Below are 26,045 nucleotides of genomic sequence, written 5' to 3'. Positions count from 1 at the left end.
ATCGCCCCAGACCTACTGACGCAGGTCCTTCTCTGCCTGGGGCCCAGGAACTCATATTTTTAAGAGAGACGCTCCAGGTGTCCATAATGCAGCTTATCTGGGAGCGATGGATCTAGTCCATTCCCTTTCCTACTGGCAGTCCCTGGGATCAGACTGGTGGTAGTTTGGGGAGAGGCTGTCTTCGGGTATTTGGGAGAGTTGTTAAAACCCTACGATCTGATCTATGCCACCACGTGAACAAACCTCAAAACTACTCTGCTACTGAGAGAAGCCAGACACAAAAGGTCACCGTGTTGCATGATCCCATTTACATGGAAGACACAGAATAAGTAAATCCATACAGATAGAAAGCAGATTGGTGGGTGCCAGGGGCTGGGGGGCAAGGGACATCGGGAGTAATCATCTCACAGGTCGGGGGTTTTATTTTAGAGTGATGGATCTAGGCAGGGGTCGTGATTGCAGAACACTGTGAAAGCACCACATGCCACGCCATCGGTCACTCGAACAGGGTTAATGCCACGTGAATTTCATCTCAATAATTAAAAAAAAAAAAAAAGAAAGAAAGAAAGCCTGTATCTGTGACCTGTAAAGAACATCATACATCTGCAGTGCTGATCTAATACCTAAGAGCTCCCACTCTTAAGAAATGCTTCGTTCATCTCATCTCGATCTTTCCTGCTACCAAAATATGCAGCCAGAATGAGTCATAGAGGAGGCAGGCTGAGGAGTAGGTCTCCGGCCAAAGCAATCCTTCAAAGCACTGTCAACGGCATCTGCAGAGCCACGGCATCCCCACAGGCCTCCTGGTCCCTGCTCGCTGGTCCCTGGTCCCTCTGGCTGGAGGAACGGCCACAGGCTCCGGGCGGGCATCCACTTCCAGCTCACAACAGTCGTCACCACCCCCACACGGTCCACGCCACCCCCACGCTGTCGCTCAGCCCACCCTCCACCCCCAGCACGCCCCGGCGTTCCAAAGAGGTTAAATGATTTGCCTTATTATTCAGAGTGAGAAAAAGAATCTGCTGCCACCCAAGCCCCAAGCTCTGGGTCGTTATAAATAGAAGGGAGGACAAATAAATTGCTTGTTGTATGGAGGTACTGATTGCTCATGCATTCACTTACTGATGAAGGCACTGAGGACTACTAGGTGCCAGGCACTCTGAGGCTCTTAAATAATTTCTCTCCACCCACCCCCACCGTCAAGGGTACACAGAGCGCTTCTGGGGGAAATCAGTGTTGCAAGTCTGACCGGTGATAAGATAAATACAACAGAACCGTCAAAATCTATATACCCATTGAGGCTTATGCAGGAGGATGGGGGCCTTAATGGAACAGGCTCACCTCATCCCCATTCATTTCTTCTGCTGTTACCTCCTGCAAATCGGTCAAACCCCAAAGACCAGGATGTCCTAGACACCCACAGCCTGTGGTCCTCACCACTCCTGCACAGCTTCTCCCCAGAACGCAGGACGAGGAGGACAAACAAGGCAGTCTGGTTCTTTCCTCTGCCTCGCTAGCAGTGAAATGCGAAACAGCATTTTTAAAATTCTGCAGAGAAGTATAAAACAAATACCCTGTCCTTCAATTTCGAGGACAGAGGTGGCTGCTGAATCCCCTGAACTTCAGGACTGGCCTCAGGAAACCAAAGACAGACTCCCGAGGTCCAAGAATAACAAGGTTTTCTCAGACCATCCATTTGCATGACCTAAATGCTAGGTATGCAGACGGCCCCCTCCGTGTCCCCGTTCAGGACAGTGTCCTCACTATATATAGCAAGCTCATTATCCTCCCTGGGCGCTCCACCTCTGAAGGAGAGCTGGAATCTAGTTTATGGACTCCCTGCAGACAGCCCCTGCTCAGGGAATGTGTCCGCTCATGCATTTGACGCAAGTTTGCTCAAGATGCTTCACCCACGGAACTCAGGAACTACCCTGCTGAGAAATTCAGGCTGCCCATTTCACAGATGAGCAAACAAAGAGAGAATGATCGTGGATGAAAAAACAGCATTTCCCCATCATCGCCTTAACTGTAGTCATGAGCTCTCTTTAGAAGGCAGGTAGGTAGGTAGATAGGCAGGTAGGTAGGTAGATGTCTTTTGCTTTCTCTCCACCAAAAGGGTGATCATCATATTTTCACTGACTTACAGTACCAGTTCAGAGATTTACCTTTATTTCTGATCAGTCCTCGGCAAGTAGCGTCTAGCCACCCCTGACCTCTAGGTGTGGTACCACCTCCTGGTGAACCCCACTTTGTCATTTAGCAAACAGCCGCTTTGTTATTCTGGGAGGGCTTCCTATGAAAAAGAACCTGTGAACAATCTGTCATGAAAATAATCACCCCCTAATTTACTACCTGGTAAGTAACTAAAAAAAAGAAAATACCAGGCCAGAAGGAGAACATCTAAACCAACTTCTACATTTTGCAAACTAGGGTAAGGGCACAGAACGAGTCAGAGGTGCTATTCCACGGGACCCCAGAGCTGGGCATACAGGCGGAGGCTATGGCAAGCCTCAAACTGGAATTCGTTACCTGGCTGCTGCGCACCTGAGCTAGGCTTAGCCTCAAATGGGGACTCACCTATAAACCCAAGCCATTTCCAAGAGCTTTTTAGGATAACTCCACAATATGCACTTTCCTTGCTCTTCTTCTTTGGGTCTGCAGCATCGCCATAAATAGCACCCACACCCCCACCCCCGCCTCGTTCATTCATAAATCTTTATTGAGCACTTACTCTATAGCAGACATCACGCTAGGTGTTAGGAAACAGGATTTCTGGGGGCAGGGGCATAACCTCATGTGGGGGAGAGGGTGTGATTGCCCCAAAGACTGAAGACATGACCTACAGCAGGTAACACACAGGATAAAGGGGGAGGAGTTAGGGGGAAAGGTCTGGACCCAGGGCAGAGCAGAGCAAAAGCCAGGGAGACACTGGGGAAAGGGGACTGTCATATCTGAAAAGCTATAAGAAAATCAGTTAGCCAGGAGAGCCAAGAGGAGGGTAGAACTATAGGAGATCTCTAGGTTTTAAAGGGAGAAAAGAGAGTTCACAGCAAACAGGCTATGGATCCCTGGCTGACAGTGAAACTTTCACGGCAGTACTTACAAGGGGCAAATATACCAAAGGAGAACAGAGATAAGTCAGAGGCCTGGGTTGGAGTCTTGGTCTCTACTATCTGGACCCCGAATACTTAAAATGACAAAAACACGGCCCGCCTGAGTCTAGCTCAGAACCCACGGCCAAGAGTGGCATCCAGGCAGTCTTCCCCACTGCAGAGCCGAGCTCAGAAACCTGGGGTCCCCGAGGCTCCGATGCACAGGTGGCACTGATTTCTAGCACTTTCCTTGTACCAAAGAAACACATTTAAATCCTGCATCAAGCCCTCACCTTACCGGTGGCTTCTGTACCACACTGAGGGAAGCTATGGAGAGCAGAACACACCCCACCCAACAGCACGCTGACTCCCCAGTGATGTGAGATGCCTTCTGAGCTGCAGGAGGGAAGGTGCCCACTGGAAGCACGTCCCCCCACCACCACCACCAGGTACCTCCCTGCTAGCTCAACGCCCCCAGCTCAGAGCAGACAGGCCTTTCACCCTGTCCGAGTCCACAGGCCTCCATCTGTCTCTGAAGATTCAAGGCCTTGTTTCTGCGACAGCCCTCCCATCACTAGCAGCAGCCCTACACTATGCCCGACCAGCCAGCCATGTGCACAGTTAACTGCAAGATTTTTTTCTAAAACTTCTCTCAGTGAGAGAACTTTAGAGGCCTAAGTATGACAGAAGAGGTAAGGTATAGGGGCCTGGTATCCTGTGACACAAACAACAGAGCACAGGTTTCAAACTCTCTGAGGCTCCCCAAACACTCCCGCAGTCTCCAGGCCTCTCGCCCACCTCCACTCTGTCCCCACTCCCTGTCTTCACTGGGTTCCTCTGCAGGGATCCCTGGGCAGGTCAGCATTGGCCTTCCTTCCCAGGTCCCACAGGCAGACCTTCAGGGAACTGTCATCTATGCCTGCATCCCCCGGGCTAACGAGCAACAGGATCCTCTACTATCTGGACCTGGACCCCATCCACAGCCCATCTCATAGGCACGCATTCGAGCATCCACAATGATGGCCTCTAAAGAGCCTTTTACCCAAGGCCACTTTGAACCCCAGCCCTCCAAGGTCATTGTCCAGGTGAGACCATCCTGGCTTTTCCCAATTTCTTCTGGACAGAGGTCTCCTAGGAGTTCAAGTGCATCATGACACCGTGACTCAGCTCCCCAGCCCACTGGAGTAAAAGGGATCCCAGCCCAGTACCAACTAAACTCCCAACTCAGGACCCACTCACTGGCTCAAACCCACATCTATTTTACTTAAGAATGACCCTAGCCCTCTTCCCCTCTTAGATCCATAGTCATTTGGGAACGAATGTTCCTACTGAGCAGGCTGGTCTCTTTTCGAAGTAACAGAAGCAACATTACTCACTTTCTTCATTTCGAGCCCCAACAAAGAGGGTGGGTTGAATAACACACAGCATGTTGGCCCCCACGCGGCACAAAACACAAAACGCCTACGATATAAGTACATCTTCTTACTGCCCTTGTCTGCCACTCGGATTTGGGACATAATCACATCAGCCTGCCTTTCTGAGAATTCGTAGCTGTGTTTTTAATCTAATTCAGGGGACTGGAGATAAATCATCGTGAAGGGTCCCGATTTTCCGAGCCAAGAGCTTGCAGCAGCAGCAACAGCAGTGGCATGCTAAGTTAGGGGGCCGGCCGGGAAAGGGGGCTCCGTGCAGTGATGAAGACCACACGCCCCGTGCTGTCTGTCTTCATGCCAGCCTGCAGGGTCACAGGGATGAAAGACAGACCCAGCTCCGTCGAGGTAAGTCAGTAAGCGCACAGGAAGCAGAGGGCAGGGCCAGGGAGGAGATGGCTCCGCTGCTGAGACATCGTTTACATCTTTCACTGCTCAACAGATGTGGAGGGATCTGCTCAGCACCCCAGCAAAGCCTGGTTGGTGCAAGGGAGCTGTGCATGCAAGGCCATCTGCAAAGAGAAGGCACCCGGGCACCTGGGTGGCTCAGCCGGTTAGGCATCTGCCTAACACTCAGGTCATGATCTCAGGGTCCTGGGATCGAGCCCTGCATTGGACTCCCTACCATCCCCCCTGCTTGGGCTCTCTCACTCTTTCTCTCTCTGCCAAATAAATAAATAAAATCTTAAAAAAAAAAAAAAAGTGAAGGCACAGAGGTCAGCCTTCATCACCCAAGTGATTGATGGAAGGAGGCAACCATGAAGCCCACCGCCCTCCCAACCACTGCACCTACTGTACCCTCCAGGGTCACTGATGCCTTCCAACCTAGGAAAGAGGGGCCGCTGTCTCCCAACACCCAACCTGACAGTCCACGGCCACCGACACCTGGCTTTAGACTACAGTCCTCAACTCCTGCTTTGCCCCTGGCCGTCTGTAGTGGGATCAAACGCAGGCCTTTGCTGTAAATACAGCATCTCTCTTGGGTGATGGGGAGGTTGCCCAGCATGGGGAAAAGCAGGCTTCCCGACACCCATTGAAGTTAGGCCTTCCATACCATAGCCAAGGGCCACATGTGGCCATCTCAACTTAAATTTAAGTTGATTAAAATTAAGTGAAAGAAAATAAATTCAATTCTTTGATCATACCAGCCACATTTCAAGTCTTCCATCACTGTATATGTTGGTCGACACGCACGTGGGACCACACAGATACAGAACATCTCTGGCATCGTAGAAAGAGCTATCAAGGAGCTGTGTCAGAAGATCCACCACGAGCCCAGGAAGACAGCATCTTCTGGCTCTAGGCTGGCAAATGTGATATGGTCGTGGATGTCACTGTTCTTATTAACAATGACTCAGTGGTTAACAGAACATTGTGCTTATTTTTAACTCCCCACTGCGGTCCTGATGATTATGAAGCCCTATTTTTATGAGACCCATCCCAAAATGCACAAAGCATTCCACATGTGATAATAAAAAGGTGAAGGTCTCACAATAAGGTAGGAGACGACCCAAATCTTGATGCTGAGCAACCACCAACCCTGCCTTCTCTGATTTATAGCATTATCAGCCACTTCAATGCTAGAAGGCTGCCCATGCCACTTCTTCGAAGGCCCTAGGTCCACAGGTCGATAAACCAATAAATTAGGTCGAAATTAACTGTGGCTCATTTTAAACTGAGGGAAATTGATTTTTGCATCTACGTGGCTAGACTGAATATGCCCTGTGCCAATGGATTTGGGTGTAGCTAGAGAATACATGGAAGGTTCTGTGCTCAACAAGGAGAATGCCTTACCCTTAGCAGCCCAGACCACTTCTGAAGAAATACTAATCCTCAAATATTTAAACCAAAATGAAGCGAGCTCCCCTTACACCTTCCATCACAACAAAATCTTTAAAAGTGGAGGGAAAAGTTGGCATAGTACTTTAACTCGAATCTATCTCTGTGCAGTGAACTCTCGGTTATCCGCATTTGAATCATTGTCGAAAATTCTAAACGCCAAACTGGCTTTCCCTGAACACATTTATGCCAGCCATTTCACAGATCAGCTCCTCGAAGAATGCAAACTCATTTTTAATATTCACCTAAGCAAGATTTAATTGGGACGGTAAACAGGTAAATGGGCACATTAATAAAAAGCCTAAATAAATACACAGCAAAGGTAAATAGGTTATTACTTTTGGGATTAACCTCTTCTCCAGATTAGTGGAATGTTCCAGTCTGTCCATTACAGTGGACAGGACACGGCAGGCTCCATCTATCTCCGGCTCTGGGATTAAACAATGACAACACAAAGACAGCTGTCCTCTCTAAGGAGGAACAGACCAAAATATGACAATGCAATGCCCCGACGACATCTGTCTTTTGCTTTGGGATGTTAGCTGCCATCAGGATCTGTCTCCTGGATCCCAGGTCTCAAAGCAATTTATTAAACATACCATTAACTTCATCTTACAGAACATAAAGAAAACATTCTCGAAAAGAACATGAATTAAAACCAAGATCCGTGGTCTCTATGTTCTGGCATTCTCACAAACCTGGGCTGTCCATCTCTAGGGAGCTGTGCTCTCTCCAGCAGCCTGCCTAGAAACCAGGGCTTCAGTGTCACTCTCCTGGCCTGCAGGTGACCTCAGAGTGCAAGGGGAGTGAGTCTTCTTTTCACGTGGCCTAGAGGAAACGTAACAGTCTATCTTACGTTCAGACACGCTTCAGGTAACTCCCTACCTTTTGACAGTCATATGCCATAAATACATTTTGTTAAGGTCATTATTCATGGTATATGGGCTATGGATAACAGAAAGCCCCTGATATCACAAATCCCAAATTTTCTGTACATCTATGCCGTATATGCAGAGAACGTTCTGGAAAAACATACAGAAACACGGAGGAGAGTGGTTGCCAACCGAAAAGAGAGCATAAACAGGGGACTAGAGAGGGAGGGAAATCTGCTTCTCCTGATACTCTTGTACAAATTTTATCTTATAAACATGTATTGCCCGCTGAAGGCTAAATAAACACATGGGATGGCTCTTCATTTCGTCTGTTTACGTCTCCCATCTCCTCACCCCTCCTCCGTCCCCTTCTCCTCCCAGTCCTTCCACCTCTGGCAGCCTCTGGCCACCCTGTCCCAAGACGTACAAGCTCTCAACAAACTCTCAACGAACTGAACGAGCAAGGAGCAGCACACAGTAAGAAGAGACGCCAAGTGGAACCAGGAAGTTTTTCAAGGTCACGTCCTTCACCGGCCAACCCAACACACCAGGCAACTCTTCACCAACACAGGAGCCGATGTGAAACAGCAAATGCTTTGCCTTCTCATCTTCTGGAAGCAGACAGGTCAAGCATCCCAACTTCAGAATCAACCAGCCGATTCTTTCCCAAGCAAGTGTATCATGCAAGAATCTACTCGAAAGAGATCTAAAGCTACACAGTATTCCACCCCCCAAAGGAGGCTCTTTGTCCCAGGCCCTTGTGCTGTAACAGACACTTTATTTTCTGTCTCAAATCAGGACACTGAATACGCCCTGGCCTCTAAAAAGCAGGAATTATGAAGAGAGAGCTCATTGGAAGGAAAATAAACCTGTAAATCCTGTTAGGCTTTGCGCTTCATTCCAAAGGATTTCTCCCCAAAACAATACCATTAGCAATACCATGATAGCCCCAAAAGGGAGGATTCTGTACCAGAGAATCCCGGTTCTTTATTCAAAATAACCCCCAAGACAGCACAGCAACATCAGGATTCCACTCCCCTTCACCACCGAGAGAGCCAACTCATTTTCACTCTCGGTCTGTGGGCTCACCATGGTCCTCCTTATAAATACCTTTTCTGTAACTTGGATGTGCTTCCCACCCTCCAGGCTTCCCTTCTTCCAAGTGGGCAGTCGGTCCACAAATATTCATTAAGGGCCTCCCAAGTGCCAGTCACAGAGAAGAGAAAGCTTGATCCATGCCCTCAAGGAGCAAACAGGGAGATGAGACAAACAAGCAATTATAATAACACAAGGCTGTTAGTGCTGTAACCAAGCTCAATAGAACTCTTCCCCCTGGAGCCTGGGAATACCACGAGGTGTTCTCTGGATGCTGAAGACCGGAACTGGGGTTCTGCAAGCAAAGACGGGAGTGGGGGAAGACCATCTCAGGCAGAGGAAAAGCAAGCGTGATGATACAGACGCACGGAGCAGACAGCAAGTCAGGAAGAAACTCAAGTGTGGCAAGAATTAGGGAATCCCCCTTTGTGGCCTGGCCTCTTTGAGAAGGGGCTCAACTTCTAAACTCTGACCTTGGATGGAAAAGTCCTAATCTCTGAGAGCAGCTTGTTTTCCGGGCTATCACCGGACTTTATCATTACAAACGTGCCCGGAAGGAATCGTGGCAGAAACCAGTCTCCCACGTTAGAGAACATGAGGCTGGGGACCCCTGGGTGGCTCAGTGGGTGAGCATCTGCCTTTGGCTCAGGTCGTGATCCAAGGATCTTGGGATCGAGTCCCGTGTCAGGCTCCCTGCATGGAGCCTGCTTCTCCCTCTGTCTGTGTCTCTGCCTCTCTCTCTCTCTGTGTCTTTCATGAATAAATAAATAAAATCTTTAAAAAAAAAAAAAAAAAAGAGAGAGAACATGAGGATGAATAGGATCACAAGAACCAGGCCTAGTTTACTCTGTAGGTTAGTGGAGCCAAAGAAAAAGAACCGATATACCACCACGGGGCTCCTTCTCAGCTGCAGGTAGGTATCTCCCTGCAAAAGCCCTCCTGGCTCCTTTTCCCCGAAGCTAGTGGCCTTAACGTCGCCCCTGCAGCTTCTTAGGTCAGGCAGGCAGCTTCAGCTTCCAGCCCTAATCTGTGTTGCCAGGCATCCTCTTAACCTCACTCAAAGGTCAGAGGGCAAGAAGCTGCAGAGCATCTGAGCCCACTGACCTTCTGCCTCCATCTCCCGGCCCTTCCCATATCCCACAACCCACTAACGCTGGACTGTAGCGCTGCAGCTGCTTTACTGTGTCCGTGTGTATTTGCTCCTGTCCAGGTCACGTACGTACCTTTATCTGCATCGACTTTATCTACTCCTTAACTTGTTCAACTTTCCGAAAGCAGGGATGAAGTATTCCCCACTCTCCCTCATTTGCATGCCCGTCTGTACTTAGAACCACACTCGATTCCAGTGATACTATGGGAGAACATGCAATTCCTTAGGTTGAAAAGTTATAGGGGTTGGGGGGTGCGGGGGATGAAATGGAACTTGGCTTAGAGCTAGAAGCAGAATGGCCATATCATTCATAGTCCGCATCCTGACCCTTGAGAGCAAGGCAAGCACTTTTATAACCAGCAGGGACAACTTACAAACTAGGTCTGTCCGGGGGGAAAACAGAGGCAAATGGTCACCCTGGCTTGAAAGGTCATTCCAAATAGATGAGTTACTCCAGAGCTCCAAGAAGGGCGCGCCAAACACCTTCAGCCTCCAATTCCTGCGCTCGCAGCCTAAAGGGGCTGTGTCAGAGATGCTTGTGGCAGGGAGCCCAGTACCAGGAAGTTCTTCCTTCTATCTAGCTGAGATCCTTAAAGATCCAAATTAATCCCACTTTTATTAACCTCAGGGCCTCAGAGAAAACACTGCCCTGGGCCTTCACCCTTGGTAGCAATTCCTCTTTATGAGTTCGACTGCTATAGCTCTCCATCCTTCAGCTAAACCAAACTCAATCCGGCTGCCTCAGAAACAGAAAAGCCAAGGGTTTGGGGGTCCTTCTCAATGAGAACACAGTTCGTCTTTTTCTTGCCCCAAGGCCCCAGGAGCCCTCCCAAACCAAGCCCATGGAAGAAATGGTACCTGAATTCAACTTTTTCATCTTTTTTTCCCATCTTGAGGGATGCTCTTCCCTCAGCCAAAACTATAGCTGCCGGGGACCTGAACTCCAGGGAGAAGGGACTCCCAGCCCTCCCTACTCCCAGTCCCCCCCACTGCCCCCCAAGAGCTGATTCAAGCCCACAGCAGAGCTGGGTGGCAGGAAAGACTCCATGAAGAAGGCAGTCTCTCTTCTTTCCTCCCCTAGCCAACGTCAGGATGGTGCTGTGCCGGTTGAGAGCAAGGACCTTACTGTCTTCTTTTCCACATAAAAAAAGAAGTCTCAGGCGAGGGTGGAGGGGGAAGAAGGTCGGGACCCACAAACACACGGAGCAGACAGGCTCCAGCAGCCCTTGCCCACAGCAGTTACATGCCCCTTTGGCACATGCTCTTATCCCGGGGCCTGACAGTAGATGCAAGTCAAATGCTCCCACCCACTTGCCATCATCCCTACCCCCTTTTACAGCCATATACGTTTTATTCCAGAAAGGAGTTATTTAGGGAACATTGTATAAAGGGAGGGCAACTATGTGATCACCCAAAGGTCACTGAGACAATGCCAACAAAACTAAACAGCGCGCAAGCTTGCCCCACATGACCTTGGGCTAGTCACTTCACCTTTCCCAGCCTGCGTTTTTTTTTTTTTTTTTTTCTTCCATCAGCAAAATGGCACAACCGGTGAGATGCCTTATGAGGTCCTTCCTGGCTCCAAGGGTTGCATATTTAACTGTGTGTTTCCTGAAGAAATGGCTAAAGAAAATCAGTGAAGAGCAGAATTCAGACTAAGCTTTTTAACTTCTGCTTCAAATCGGAACATTCTGACTCTAGATAGAAATCGTTCAATTTACCATCTCCTCTGGTCCCACTTTTCCTACCTCACCTGACCTCCTAGTTTTGCTGAGGTCCATCTTAACCACAGCGCTAGGAGTCTCACGAGGCAGGAACACGGTCAAATTAATTTTGCCAACGCTGATACCAGCCCACAGACCCGGTGTGCTATCCGCAGCAGTTAAGCCTGGCCGTAAAAGTGAAATTCATGTTACTGATGATCTATTGGACCCGTTGCCTGGTCGGAAATAAATCACTTTCTGAATAACAATGCCCACCAAATTCTTGCCGTCTTTCAAATCCCTAAGTGCCAAGAGTTAATATTCTTGTCCGAGAATAAAGTCAGTAGCTCAGAGGGGGATGGTGAAATGGATAGACATCCTCTCCCCCCCCCCCCCAACACACACACACACACACACACACACACACACCCCTCTTGCTCTGGCCAGACCAAGGCAGCCCTGCCTTCAGGTCTGCCCACCTTCACTGAGCTTCAAAATGGTAAGAAGCAGGGGCACCCCCGCCCCTTACTGCTCTGTGCAAGTCCTGCGACTGCAGGGTGCTCGCCTCCACCGCCAACGGACGCTACACCAAAGCAACCCGGTTTCCCATCCACATGTGAAAAGGAAGCCGCACTCCTCCTCTACCTGCTGGAAACCACCCGGGCGTGCACACACCCTGGGGGAGCGGGCACTCGCGCCCCGCGAGTTCCCTGCAAGGCGCGGGCTAAAGGCGACAGGAAGGAGGAAAGATCGATGCAATCGATGCAAGTGCGGACGGTCGTGCTCCTGGGATGGGGGGGTGGGGGGGTGGGGGGGAGCAAAGCAAACAAACAACAACAACAACACGAATGCGCGCCGAAGTCCCCAGCGGAGGCTGCGCCTGGGGGGCGGCCGCGGAGGAGGGGTGCGGGCCCGGGGCGGCGCGGGGAGGGAGGGGGCGCGGGGGCGGCGCTCACCTGTCCGTACACCTGGAGGGGCTCGGGCTGCAGGGCGGCGCTCCGTCTCCTCCGCGGCGGCGCCTCGGCCGCCCCCCGCGGCCCCCCGCGCGCCTCGCCCCGCAGCACGCGGACGCCCCGCTCCTGGGGCAGGGGCGCGCGGCCGCCGAGCAGCGTCTGCGCCCCCGCCGCGCACACGGCCCCGGGCGGCAGCAGCGCGACCAGGGCGAGGAGGAAGGGGAGTCGCGACTCCCTCCTGCTGCTCCGTGTCGCCATGTTCGGGCGAACGCGGCCGCGGGTGGCGCCGCCGCCAGGAGAGAATGTGCAGCGCGAGGCCGGGCGGGCGGCTGGGCCGGGGCCGCGCGCGCCGCTCCCGGGGCTCCCGGGGCTCCCCGAGCCCCCGCCCCGCCCCGCCCCCGCCCCGCCGCGGCCCGCGCCGCTCGGCGCCGTCACGTGTGCCGCCCGCAGCCGCGGCCCCTGCGCGCACTTTCCGCGCTCGGCGGCCTCGGCGGGGCTGGGGAAGTCAAGGCAGCGCGCGCCCGCGCGGGTGCAGGGGCGCGGGGCTGCGGGGGTGCAGGGGCGCGGGGGTGCAGGGGCGCGGGGGTGCAGGGGCGCGGGGCTGCGGGGGTGCGGGGGCGCGGGGGTGCAGGGGCGCGGGGCTGCGGGGGCGCGGGGGTGCAGGGGCGCGGGGCGCGCGCCGGCCGGGGTGCTGCGGCGGTTGCCTCCTCCACCGCGGCGGGGCCGGGGCCGGCCGCACCCCCACCCCCACCCCCACCCCCACCCCCCGCGGCCCCCGCCGCACCCCCACCTCCGACCGAGAGCCCAGAGCCAAAGAAAATTAGCTCCGAGCACGCGGAACACGGCAGCGGGCAAACTAGAGTCCCGATGAGCCCGCCCCATTGTGAGGCTCGCAGGGTCCCCACTACCCTCCCGGGCACCAAAACCTATTTGCAGCGGCCGCAGCCGAAAACTATCCTCCATCGGGCCGAGCTGCCCGCGCCGCGAGCACAGTCGACGTGCGCCCCGCACGGAGGCAGCAAGCGGCAGCAAGGGCTCCCCTGACCAGGGGCTTCGCGTGCCTGGACAAGTGCACACTTCTACATCCTTGCACGCCTGAATCCCTGTGCGTAGTGACCCAGCGCAGTGGCGGGTCTGTGACCCTCCAGGGTGACCAAGCCCTGAGCCACGCCACCTCGGCTGCAAAACCGATATATTCCAGTCGGGTCGGCCAACAGTCCATACCTTCTGCAAGCCCTCTGCAAGCCTGTAAGCCTTGCCGCTAAGGGGAGGGGGAGGGGGGGCGATGCTCAAAAGAGTGAGCAGGACCCACGTTTATCCCTAACCTCAGCTTGAAGATCCAGACCTTCTCTTCCTACAGATGGAACTGCTGAGGCACACCCGAGCTTAAGGATGTTTCTGCAGGTTTGTAGCAACAGCCAAGGCCTATCCACTGTGGCCGGTCTCGTCTATTCCATTTTATATTTCACTGTGCTTTGCACTCAGATCCCGGGTTTTGTTAAGACTAAAGACAGAAGAAGGAGCGGGGATTAAGGCAAAACTGCTTCTGTGGTTGTACAGGAGCTCGGTTTCAAGGGACGAAGGGGTGATCCATTCAGCTCCCCCAAAATGCTCCTCGTTCTCAACAAACCAGTCGTTTGATATCGCCCCCTGCCCCGGAGTCCTCTCTGGTTAGCTTAGCAGAGCCCCTTCCCCTGCCCAGCACCATCCTGCCAAAGGAGAGAAGGCCCCTCCTCACCTCCTCCAACCCAACGCTTTGCCACCCTCCCCCACCCCAGAATTGCTGAGGTCTGGCCTCAGATTCTGCAGTTCCCCATCTCTTCCCAGCTCCAGTTTTCTCCCCAGTCAGGTTCCCCTGCCCCCCCAACTTTCTGTCCACCTCAATGTAATCATAGAACCACCCAGCTCTCCCCACCAAGCAAATCACTCATCCCCTGGGAAAGCCACAGAACCACTGCCAGCTCCCACTCTCCATCTAGACCAGCATTGCCCCCTCCGGGACCACCTTACTAGGAGTGGACCACCCTGCGGCCTCCCGGGACCAAGAGCATAGACACTGCGACACACACCCCCATTTAACCCCCAAGGGAAAATGAGAGGAAGGTGGCTAGAGTCACAACAGCCTGCAGATGATTCAATTATTGTTTCTGTCAACGTATATTTAATGAGAACTTTCTCTACAAGAGCAAGTGTCAGAACCCCAGCAGAAAACAGAGACAACATGTCCCCTACGTGTGGATTTGAAGAGAAGCAGCCCATTTTCTCCGCGCAAACTGCTGGTTTGAGGTTCAGATGGCAATTTGCAGGGCCGGCTCCTTCCTGATTTTGATTTTTGATATGCAGCTTAGAAGCTGGACGCCTGGCAGGAATGCTCAAACATGGTTAATTTACTCCCTGAAAGCCCTCCTCTGTAGTCATTATCTACATTCCAGGCCATTCTCAGGTGGATGATCGGCAAAGCCTGGGACCATGTGTGCCTCCTAACTACAGGGCACAATGGAAAGTGCACTGAATGTCGAGTTAGGAGAACTGACTTTCTAACTTTGAGGACTCCAAGCTTCGATTTTCTTATCTACAAAGAAAGGATCTTCATCCCTGTCTATCACACAGGACTGTTCAGAGTGTCAGATAGAATTCTATAGATAGAAAAACATAAGTACAGTTGTCAAGGCCCCAGATAGAAGTATCACGGGCAGGTGCATTGAAGATGTGCATTCTAGTCCTGGCTTTGCAGCCCAGTGGTCGTGTGATGTTTGCCCTCGTCACCTCGCCTCTCTGGGCATTGGGTGTCTCCATATGTGAAAGTAGATCTTGCAGCCTTGATCACTCCCTGCCCCCTTCAGGACACCCACCTGAGCATGAGATAGAAGCAGCCACAGGTGAGGCCACCCAGGATAGGGGTCGGAGCTGAATTGCGCAATTCAGCAGGATTTCCTTCTAGCTTCAAAACCAGATCTGGGCTGTAAACAAGCCACCACTTCCTCCATGCCTCCAAAATAGTATCAACATTGGGGTGGGAATGTAGACAGAGGTAGTACCCTCATCCTCTTCTGCCCCAACATGTATGGCCTTGCTCTCCATGCTGTGCAATATCACGAGGAAAATCAACATGCACAGGAATTTGACACTAGACTCACAGCTGTATAAAAAAGACTCGAGCCTCTGGGTTGGACTTTAAACCACCCTCCTCTGTCCTTCTGTTCATCCTAGGCCATCCTGAGCTTGGACTGGAGATAAAGCTAAGCAAAAACCACCCAGAGGTCTCGGTGTCCCACATTTTTAACCAGATGCAGTCACCTTTAAAGTAGTAACAAGGACAACAACCATGAAGAGAAAGGGGAAAAAAAAAAATCCCCAAAGCCTAACTCAACTTCTTTCTGTTCTCTTTCTGCCCTCATTGCCTCCCCAAATGTCAGGATCTATCTGCTTAGCCTCCCCACTTGGCCTACCCAAATCCCATTCCTCCTCCAGCTCCCAAGGCCTCCCTCTGCGCCCAACCTAAGTCACAGCCACTCACATTAAGGTTCTAAGTTCCCTGCAGTCTTTGATACTTCTTCTCTGGTCATATTACTAATTTAACCTCATTTTCCTCTCAAACTATAAACAGCAGGAGGCCAACAATGGTCTTGTCTTGTCTTGCTCTTGTCTGTTTTCCCAGTGCCCAGCATAATCCTGGCACGTGGTGAGTGCTCAGGGACACTTACAGAATGCATGTATATGAATGAAGGGGAGGGATGACTCCCCTTTGCCTTGTGGTGAGGGTTTGGGGCACTTAAGGTGCCAATGTCGGTGAACCTTTAGACCTTTTCTTACCACCATCTCTCCCCCCACCACTTTTTTCTCCCAGAGTTGGCTTCTCTGAGTCACAACCAGACCTCAGAGTCACTGAAACAGAAAAGGGACCCCCCCCAACACTTAAGAGTGGTGAACTTTATTCCCCTACGTGTCACTCTAGCCAGATAACTATCATTCCCCTCCCCAACCAGGGTAAGATAGAAATGCCTTCTTGCCCCAAAGAAATAACACTTTCTCCTATTGTTGCCAAAAATTCCCTTAGTTAAGGCAAAGTCTGGTATAATTGATAGGGTTGAAAATCCGATGCATCGAGAACATAGACCAAGGAACTTAGATTCTCATTCTAGAATAAATTAAATTCAAAGAGGAGGTTCTGGAAATAGGAATAAGTTACTTTTACATAGCAGCACTTTTACATTTATTTGCATAGTATTATAACAACATTATCAAATGTCATCTCTCAGCAACCAGTTGAAGTGGGCCAAAGCATGCATTATGGACACCCCCATTTCACAGATTTTGACGATAAAGTCTCAGAAAGGAAGATTATGTCACCAGCCCAAAGTCAGACAGTTTGTAAGAGTTAGACCCAGGCTCTCGACTGTTTGGGCCACATCTGATTTCCCTAAGGCTGAGAGAAGAGCTGGTGTTTCAAGTCCACGTATTTCTAGTCCAGTTTCAAGGCCTGGGTGAGGCAGTGAGAACCAGTGCAGAGAGAAGACAGAGTTCACAAATCGAATCCTGTTTCCTGTCCTTTTGTAGAAAAACCTAATGAGGGATTTGGTTTCAGATTTTCAAATGGGGGATTTTGCTTCAAAACCTCTGAAAGAGCACAGGTTTGCCTCGGGGTGCCTGGGTGGCTCAGTGGTTAAGCATCTGCCTTTGGCTCAGGTCGTGATCCTGGGGTCCTGGGATCGAGTCCCGCATCGGGATCCTTGCAGGCAGCCTGCTTCTCCCTCTGCCTGTGTCTCTGCCTCTCTCTCTGTGTCTCTCATGAATGAATAAATAAATAAAACCTTTAAAAAAATCTCCTGATGAGACAGTTTGCTGAGGGTCCCTGGGAGGTGATCTCCTTCCCTATGAATATAGAACCAGACTCCCCTTGCAGGGTCTGGACTGAACAGGAGGAGCTAAGGCTAGAGATTCTTTGAAAAACCCTGGAAAATGACACATCAATGGCTTCTATATCCTTCCCTCAGAGCTCTAGGCACTAAAGTGTGGGGAGGCACCCAAAGCCCCTTGGACACAACTCAGTTTAAATGTGTGGATGCTTTAGTTCAGTAGATGACCTGAAGTGCTCTAGGGGCCGTCAAGACAAAAGTAGATGCCCATGCTGGCTCTTTAGCTCCCCTCTCTCTAGTACAGTCTATAGACCTACGATCCCCAAAAACCCTCCTTCCATTTTCCTGCACCAGTCAGAAACGGATAAAATGCCTCTCTCCCCCACAACAAGCACAAGCGCGCGCGCGCACACGCGCACACACACACACACACACACACCTGCCATTGCTTCCTTTTCAAAGAAAGGCCACTTCTTGATTTTGCCCAGATAACCCCCAACCACCCCAAAGCCCTATAACCTTGCTGTACGCCTCTCTCAAGATGCTGATCCTTTTCTTCCTTCCATTAGAACAACAGTCTTGGCACAGTTAAAAAACAAAGTTCAACTGAATAAATTTTAAAGATCTTTTGGGCTTTATTCAATGATTCACGAATTAAGCAGCATCCCATCTAGCAGAAAGAAGCTCTAAAGAGCTGTACAAAATAAAGAACATACAGGCAGAAAGGGGCAGGAGGAGGAAGTTATTTATGAAAGCAAAGAATGGAGCACTTGCGGCAAGGTCATCTTTCTTTAGGGGACAGCAGGGCTTGCTCAGGCAGGTTACCTTACTAGTGCTGACCAGGTAATTCCAAATTGACCGGTTTAAGAGTCCATTCTGGGGAGAGACTGAAATTATAATTAATATTAAGTCTAAGTTTGGCAGCATGGGGCTTAGCACAAATGACTCCATTTAGGGCCTGTTGTCTGTTTTTGACAGTACTTACCTCCTTTTCTAAATTATAACTAGGCCTTTGGTCCTCTGCCCCTGTCTATAATATAATTATAATCTATAATAAATTATAGGCTACTGAGTTGAGTTGAAATGAATGGCTGGGGGTAGGGGATGAAATGATTTTGAATTCCTGATCTAGGGAGACTGAATTTCCCATCCTAGTGGCCACAACAAAGGATGCTGGAAAGATAACTGAGGGTCCTGTCAGCACCAGGTGAGTGAGCCTAGCCAAGAAAAGTGAGTCCTTTTCCGTTGTAACATATTTTTATGTATGACCCAGCCATTGCCAACCACCCGATGATAGGGATAATAGGATGCAAGTGTCTGGAAAGGATCCAGCCACAACCTGGAAGGAAATTGAAGAAAGTGAAGACAGATAAACAAAAATAGCAGAAATACGTGAATACGGTATTAAATTAAATCAAGCAAGAAAGCCATTAGACTAAAGTGGCTCTAACACTTTAGTGGCCTATGTGAGCAAACTAAAACCTAAGCCCATAGATGCTTCAAGTTTAAGAACTCAAAACCCAAACACAGTCCATCACCAATAGCCAACTAGGCTTTAGGCTGTAGCCAATCAAATAATTACTTTTTTTTTTTTTTTTTTTTGCTTCTGCACCTTCTCTGCATAAGTATTTTCCCCAGCTCCTGTCAGAGGAGCACTCCTAATGACTTATGCGTTGGTACTGCCCCATTTGAATTAATTTTTGCTCAGATAACCTTAAAATTTGTCATATGTTCCAGTTTATCTTTTTTTTTTAACATTTTTATTTATTTATGACAGTCACAAAGAGAGAGAGAGGCAGGGACACAGGCAGAGGGAGAAGCAGGCTCCATGCACCGAGAGCCCGATGTGGGATCCAATCCCGGGTCTCCGGGATCGCGCCCTGGGCCAAAGGCAGGCGCCAAACCGCCAAACCGCTGCGCCACCCAGGGATCCCTGTTCCAGTTTATCTTAACAGAAAAAGCTGTGCTTTGGGGCGGGGGGAACAAAAGCTGATCAGTGGGTTTGGGGGAGGTGAAGTGGAGAAGACTTTCTGGAGAACAAGCCCTTTTAAGCAGTGGCATCAAGTGTGGTGCAGAGTGAGGACGTGGAGGAGGGAGGAGGCTGAAATTGCTGTGTCCAGGAGGGGCAGGAAGTTGTTTTACACATCTCAGGAAGATGAGGAAAGTCTTCAAGGGAAGAAGGTGGCAGCAAGTAGGGTGGTACCGGAAGAGGAGGCTGGGAAGGCAGGAAGCAAGGTGTGGGGAGAGCAGGACTTGAATGGAGCACCTCATCTGACTCATGTCAGGACCACCGTGCAGGATGATTTGCGGATGCCCTGCAGCCCGGGAGGCCTGGAGAGGGCCCTTCGATCACCCATCTCACCAGGACCACAGCACAAGCTCCAAACTGTCACTTCATCCACCTACCTCATGAGACACCTGTTTACCACCCATGGGATCTTTCCCAGGGGACTACGGGATCCTCCTCCTCACTGCCAGCTGTCCCTACATCCATCCCACTGGAAATTCTACGTGGTGTCATCAGCTGAATTAACACCTATTACAACGATCATTCCCACCAGACTCAGAACTGCAAGTGCTTCCAATGAGGCCCTGTCTAAAGGAATACATTTTCTCAGAACCCTTAAACAAGTTATATTAAATCCTCCACACCAAATAAATTATTGAAATGGTGATTAGCGTTTGGATCGTACCAACAGATCTACTCAGGGGCAAACACGCTCTCATTTGGGGTTTGACACAACGCCAGCGCTAGAAAATGGCCCAACCACCTAAGCTGAGAACTAAGTGAAAAATCCTTTCTCTTTCCGTGGTTATTTAAACAAGAACTTCAGTGCTAAATTAGCAGTGGATTTTTCGTATGAATTTTCTTTGCATTCTAACATTATGTAAATGAAAAACCCAACGAAGTGCAAATTAAGACTATTCTTAATTCTAAAAGGCCTGCTATTCTGTGATCATGACGCCATGGAATACTTCGCAGTCTGCCAAGCACGGTGTGTGGTTTCTGCACCCCCCACCCCACCTGCTTTAGTTGCCTGCCTGCAGGGGGGCACCCACTGTGTCCCCTTTGTCCTGCCCACTAAAGTCAGACCCTCCACGTCCATTCCACCTCGTGATTTAATCTTGCCGGGATCATTTCATCACATAAAAGGGATAAGAGGTTGATGTGTGATTAACCTGCGTTAGGGGAACCCTGGGGGAGGACCTAGGCATTAGTTTCGACATTCAGAGCCAGCTCACCTGGGATTGTACCCCAGCTGGATCATCATCAGCACCTACTTTTCTTGGCTTGTAAATGAATTGCCGACCTCTGCAAGTTCAAAGGATTGTTTTAGGTTTTTTTGTTTGTTTGTTTGTTTGTTTTTTTAGTTCTAAGGATTGAAGGAGACTATACACGTCGAGCGTTGGGCATCAATCAACCCTAAACCTAAGACTTTTTAAATTATATATATATATTTTTATTGAAGTTCGATTTGCCAATATATAGTATAACAGTCAGTGCTCATCCCGTCAAGTGCCCCCCTCAGTGCCTGCCACCCAGTCACCCCATCCCCCCACCCACCTCCCCTTCTACAACCCCTTGTTTGTTTCCCAGAGTTAGGAGTCTCTCATGTTTTGTCACCCTAATTTTTCCCACTCATTTTCTCTCCTTTCCCCTATAATCCCTTTTATACTCCCTGTATGAGTAAAACCATATAATGATTGTCCTCTGATTGACTCCCTTTGCTCAGCATAATACCCTCCAGACTTGATCACTAAATGAGACCTATTGTTATGGTGATGAGTTCAGGGCAGATGTTGTTGCCAGATGAATTTGGGCCACTTGGTAATTGTCAGTTTTTTTTATTATTCAGGTTTATGTGTCCTTTCGACCTCACTCCCAGGTGACATGTTGCTATAAAAGCAAGTCTCAGATCCGGCTCTGTCACATGCACACATGTTTCTTAGCAAACATACACAGAGGCAGTCAGGACAGGCTCTGCTCTCTGGCCTCTCAGCCCCCAAGGCCCTTGCAGAAAAACCAGGACCCCAGGAACATGCAGCAGAGTGTTGAGGCTGGTGGAGTCTACTCAACTCTTGGGCACATCAGGCAACAGAGTTTCCCATTCACGAGACGGACAAAAGACCAGATGAACACAACCCTTGAGCAGAACTCTGGGGGTGGAGTTAGCATGCCGTTTTATGCTGGGTTCTTACAGCTTGTCCATGCAAGCCCATTCCAGCCAACCACCTTTCCAAAACCACTGATTTCAGCAGTGGAAAACTATTTCTAATAGCCCTTATGCTAATTCGCGCATCATGTGATTCAGATTTAAATGAAGATGTTGCCGGTTGGTAGGGGCCAGAGCCACCTCTGCAGCCGTGGATTCCTGACCAGGTGCTTCAAATTGCTGATCACACATAGAGCATGGATTCCTGATGGAGACCCTTCCAATGTAACCTATATGCTCTCACCATGGCTTAAAGTGAATGTACACACGTGTACATTACACTGTTTATACGAAAGTCTTTAAAAGTCAATTACAGACAATATAGCAGCTATGAATAAGGTAAAGCTTCCAGCATCAAGGGAACAGGAGACCTAATGTAAACAATTATGATTTTTTTTAAGATTTTATTTATTTATTCAGGGGAGACACAACAGAGAGACAGAGACATAGGCAGAGGGAGAAGCAAGCTCCCTGGGACTCCAGGATCACAGCCTGAGCCAAAAGCAGACAGACGCTCAACCACTGACCCACCCAGGCGTCCCAACAGTTGTGATTTTATAATAAGAAATACCTATTTGGTCTTCATCCCATGTCTGGCAGAGAGCTCCTAAAACCCTTGGAATTTCCTAAGTGATAGGAGCGGTAAAGGAGTCTTTTATTATTCATAACAAACCCTATTCAAACACCCCAGAGTTTATGTTAATGAGATGACTTTTGGAAAGCCCCTAAGTAACCTAAGGACGCGGCTGGTTGCCAGGGGAACCAACCAAAGTCAGAGGGTTGGAACTTCAGTCCCACCAGTGTGTGAGGCTGGAGGTTAAATCAATCACCAATGGCTAATGATTTCATCAATCGTGTCTATGTAATGAAGCCTCCATAAAAACCCAAGAGGATGAGGTTGAAGCAGCTTCCAAGCTGGTGAACATGTAGGGATGTGGAAGCCCCTGGAAAAGACCTGGAAGCTCCACTTCCCATACTTTACCCTCTGCATCTCTTCCATCTGGCTCTTCCTGAATCATATCCTTTTGTAATAAACCAGTAACCTAGTAAGTAAAACCCTGAATTCTGTGAGCCCATTAATCAGTTTGATTAATTTGCACAGCCAATTAATCAAACCTGAGGAGGGGGTTGTAGGAACCTCCTACCTCTAGCCAGTTGGTCAGAAGCATAGGTGGTGACACTAGACCTGCAGTTTGCATCTGAAGTTGTGGGGGCGAGTGGGGGGGCAGTCTGAACTCTTAACCTGTGGGATCAGATGCTATCTCTAGGTAGAGAATGTCATAACCTAACTATTTAATCAGCTGGCATTACAGAATTGCTCCATGTGTGGAAAACCCACATACCTGGTGTCAGAAGTAGTGTCGTAGTGGAGCACGTGGCGTGAAGTAAAACACCTCAGGAGTGTGTTTCTCCTTTAGAACTATAGATCCTTCTTCAGTTGGATTTGCTCATGCCCGTAACTTATTAAAAGATGCTTCAGCCTAGACAGGGAAATACTACCTAGCACCCTAGGGTGGTCATTTGCCCTAATCAGGAATTCATGCCTCAGGGGGAGGGTCAGCTAGTGTGCTAATCAGCCCACCCTCAGGAGGTAGCTATTACAAGTGTTTTGGCTATTCTAAGCTCAATCAATACAAATGATTTTTCTACTAATTAGCATAACAAATGTTTTTTAAAAATGGATTTTCATTAGTGCCTTGTTAATTAGCTTAATGAGTATTAAAAATAGGCTCTCATTAGTGAATTCAGAAGTATTCAAGACATATGGCTTGTCACAAATATTTTATAGACACACCCATCCCCCCCCCACACACACACACATGAACAGGTGACTAGGTGTAGGAATGTACCAAGCCCTCCAGCTGCAGAGATGGCCACGGAATCTTGTTCTCCAAATTATTCTGTGTGCTTGGATCTGAGGATTCTTGTTGTCTGTTACCAACCATGCCTTGAGCTTCATGCCGCCCCTGGGTGGTTGTCTCTGCACCCTGGTAAAGCACATTCAAGAAAGGTTTGATGAGATCCCCTAAAAAAGAGGTAAGACTTAACCTGCCCTGTTCCTAATAAATGACTAACGAAAGCTTGCAGTTGTAACAGAATCTGCCGTGAGATGGGCTGTCATTAAACTAAAATCCAGCAATGCACGTGACTGGCAGTGTTTTAAGGTTGCTTGGGCCGCCTTAACCAAATACCACAGACTTTGGGGCTGAAACAACAGAAATTTGTTTTCTCACAGACTTGAAGACTGAGGTCCAAGATCGAGGTGTCAGCAGGGTCGGGTTCTTCTGAGGCCTCTTTCCTGGCCTTGCAGGAGGCTGTCTTCATACTGTGTCCCCATCCCTGTAGGGTCATCCTTCTGCGTGTGGCCATCCTGTGAGTTTCTTCCTCTTCTTATAAGGATCCCACTCATATTGGATTAGGGCTCACCCTAACGGCCTCATTTTCATTTAATTATCTCTTTAAAGACCTTATCTCCAAACATGGTTACATTACCAAGGTACTGGAGGTTGGGACTTTTTTTTTTTTTTTTTTTTTTTTATGGTAGTCACACAGAGAGAGAGAGAGAGAGGCAGAGACACAGGCAGAGGGAGGAGCAGGCTCCATGCACCGGGAGCCCGACGTGGGATTCGATCCCGGGTCTCCAGGATCGCGCCCTGGGCCAAAGGCAGGCGCCAAACCGCTGCGCCACCCAGGGATCCCAGGTTGGGACTTTAATATATAAATATGCAGATGGGCACAATTCAGCCCATAACCAGGAATAACTAACCTGTATACTTGCTCTAACGGGGCAGCCACCCTTATCTATTCAAAGAAACTGATGGAGGCATAACCAGATTGATTGAGGTCAATTTTAACATGCAGTTATAAAGCAGTCAGAAAACCAGGGTGAGGGACGCCTGGGTGGCTCAGCGATTGAGCGTGTCTTTGGCTCAGGGCTTGATCCCAGATTCCTGGGATTGAGTCCCGCATCAGGCTCCTTGTATGGAGCCTGCTTCTCCTCCCTCTGCTTGTGTCTCTGTCTCTCTTTCTGTGTCTCATAAATAAATAAAATCTAGAAAGGAAGGAAGGGAGGGAGGGAGGGAGGGAGAAAGGAAGGAAGGAAGGAAGGAAGGAAGGAAGGAAGGAAGGAAGGAAGGAAGGAAGAAAGAAAGAAAGAAAGAAAGAAAGAAAGAAAGAAAGAAAGAAAGAAAGAAAGAAAACAAGGCTGAGGTTGGGAGCAGCAGGTTACACAAGGTTCTCAGGATCCGTGCATGAGTCCTGATAAAATTTCAGCTGCATGCCACAGAGACCCAACATGATGGCCTTATACAGACAGTTGATTTCTCACATTAGATGGTGTGTCAGGTTTGCTCTGCAAAGCTATCAGAAGATCAGGTTCATTCTATCTGGTTGCTCTGCTGTCCTAGGGTGCCTCCTTTGCACGGTTCATGATGGTTCGTGGGCCCATGCTCGTTTCAGACAGTGGGAAGGAGAAAGGACGCAAAGCCAAAACACGCACATATCACTTCTGCTCATATCCGCCCTTGGCCAGAACTTAGTCATATGGCCACACCTACCTGCAAGGAGTGCCAGGAGGTAGGGGCACTGTTCTGAGCATTTGTGTGCCCAGCTACAAATCAGAGGTTCTCTTCTTATTGGGAAAACCATACTGGGAAACAACCAAGAGTCCCTTACAAAATTAGGGAGAGTAGTAATGGAGAGAACAGGGCTGGGAATCCACAGCTGATCTCCAGTACTGGTGCTCTGGTTCTAAAAACACTGATACACTTGCATATGCATTGGTAAAGAGTCACTACTATAGCCCCCGAGCACCATTCTCCACCTCTACTGTCCCAGTCACCCTGCCTCTTCCCCCAAGACACCACGGACTTCCTCTAGGATCCAGTAAATAAAAAATTAATTAATGCCTGGTCTACCAGGGGCTCTCCATACCCTGATCTTGCCCAGTGGCCTGCGTCCCTTCTCATAGGTCACTGCCCTTGTCTTACTGATTTTTAAATATTTTGGAAATAACTAGTGGGAACAATGTCTAGAAATCATATTTTTATGAAAAAGTTAAAAAACTAGGGATATTTAAACTAAAATGGAGATTTGGCAGGAGTAACAACTATCATCTTTAAACATTTATTATAATAGTAATCACTACCTTTAAATTGTCTTTAAATTGTCAATTATGTGCCAAGACCTGAACTGAGCTCCATTGCTTTATGCATAAATTCTCAGATTTTCAAAGTAATCCTGTTTGGTGGAAATTATTTTCAATTCACTGACAAAGGCACTGAAGATCAGAGACACTGAGTTACTTGTAGACATAAAACCAAAATCTACATTCAAACCCCTGGATGTCTGGCTCCAAAGTGGGAAGATTTGTCTTCAGTGCCATAATGCCTACTCTGTGAAACAGGAAGTAGACATATCCACATGCCTTTATAGAGCAAAACTAAGAAATTACTAGAGAGCCAGGAAAGTTGTTCAAATTTTAAAAGGACTTCTAACCATTGAGCTATTAAAAAAACGTACTGTTGAGCTGATAGTAAATTTTACAAAGAAATGTAAATGACTTAGAATAGTCAAAGCAAACTTGAAAAAGAACAAATTTCATTAGTGCCTTGTTAATTAGCTTAATGAGTATTAAAAATAGGCTCTCATTAGTGAATTCAGAAGTATTCAAGACATATGGCTTGTCACAAATATTTTATAGACACAACCATCCCCCCCACACACACACATGAACAGGTGACTAGGTGTAGGAATGTACCAAGGACTTATATCACATGGTTTCAACACTCACGGTACAGCTATGGTCATTAAGCCAGTGTGGTATTGGCATAAGTAAATAG

General features: G+C 49.1%; 1 protein-coding gene across 1 annotated transcript in view; it reads right to left on the bottom strand.

The window, feature by feature from the left end:
- The window catches only part of SORL1 (sortilin related receptor 1), a 156,606-nt gene extending 144,199 nt beyond the window's left edge, over positions 1-12,407 (bottom strand). Inside the window, exon 1 of the mRNA XM_077893900.1 lies at positions 12,138-12,407. Coding sequence (XP_077750026.1) covers positions 12,138-12,392 — 255 coding nt within the window. The 5' untranslated portion in view covers positions 12,393-12,407. The remainder of the gene's footprint in view (positions 1-12,137) is intronic.
- Between the last annotated feature and the right edge of the window lie 13,638 nt (positions 12,408-26,045).

This window comes from Canis aureus, chromosome 3, assembly GCF_053574225.1.
Source record: "Canis aureus isolate CA01 chromosome 3, VMU_Caureus_v.1.0, whole genome shotgun sequence".
Taxonomy (NCBI): domain Eukaryota; kingdom Metazoa; phylum Chordata; class Mammalia; order Carnivora; family Canidae; genus Canis; species Canis aureus.
This window is presented reverse-complemented; position numbering and strand designations above follow the sequence as displayed.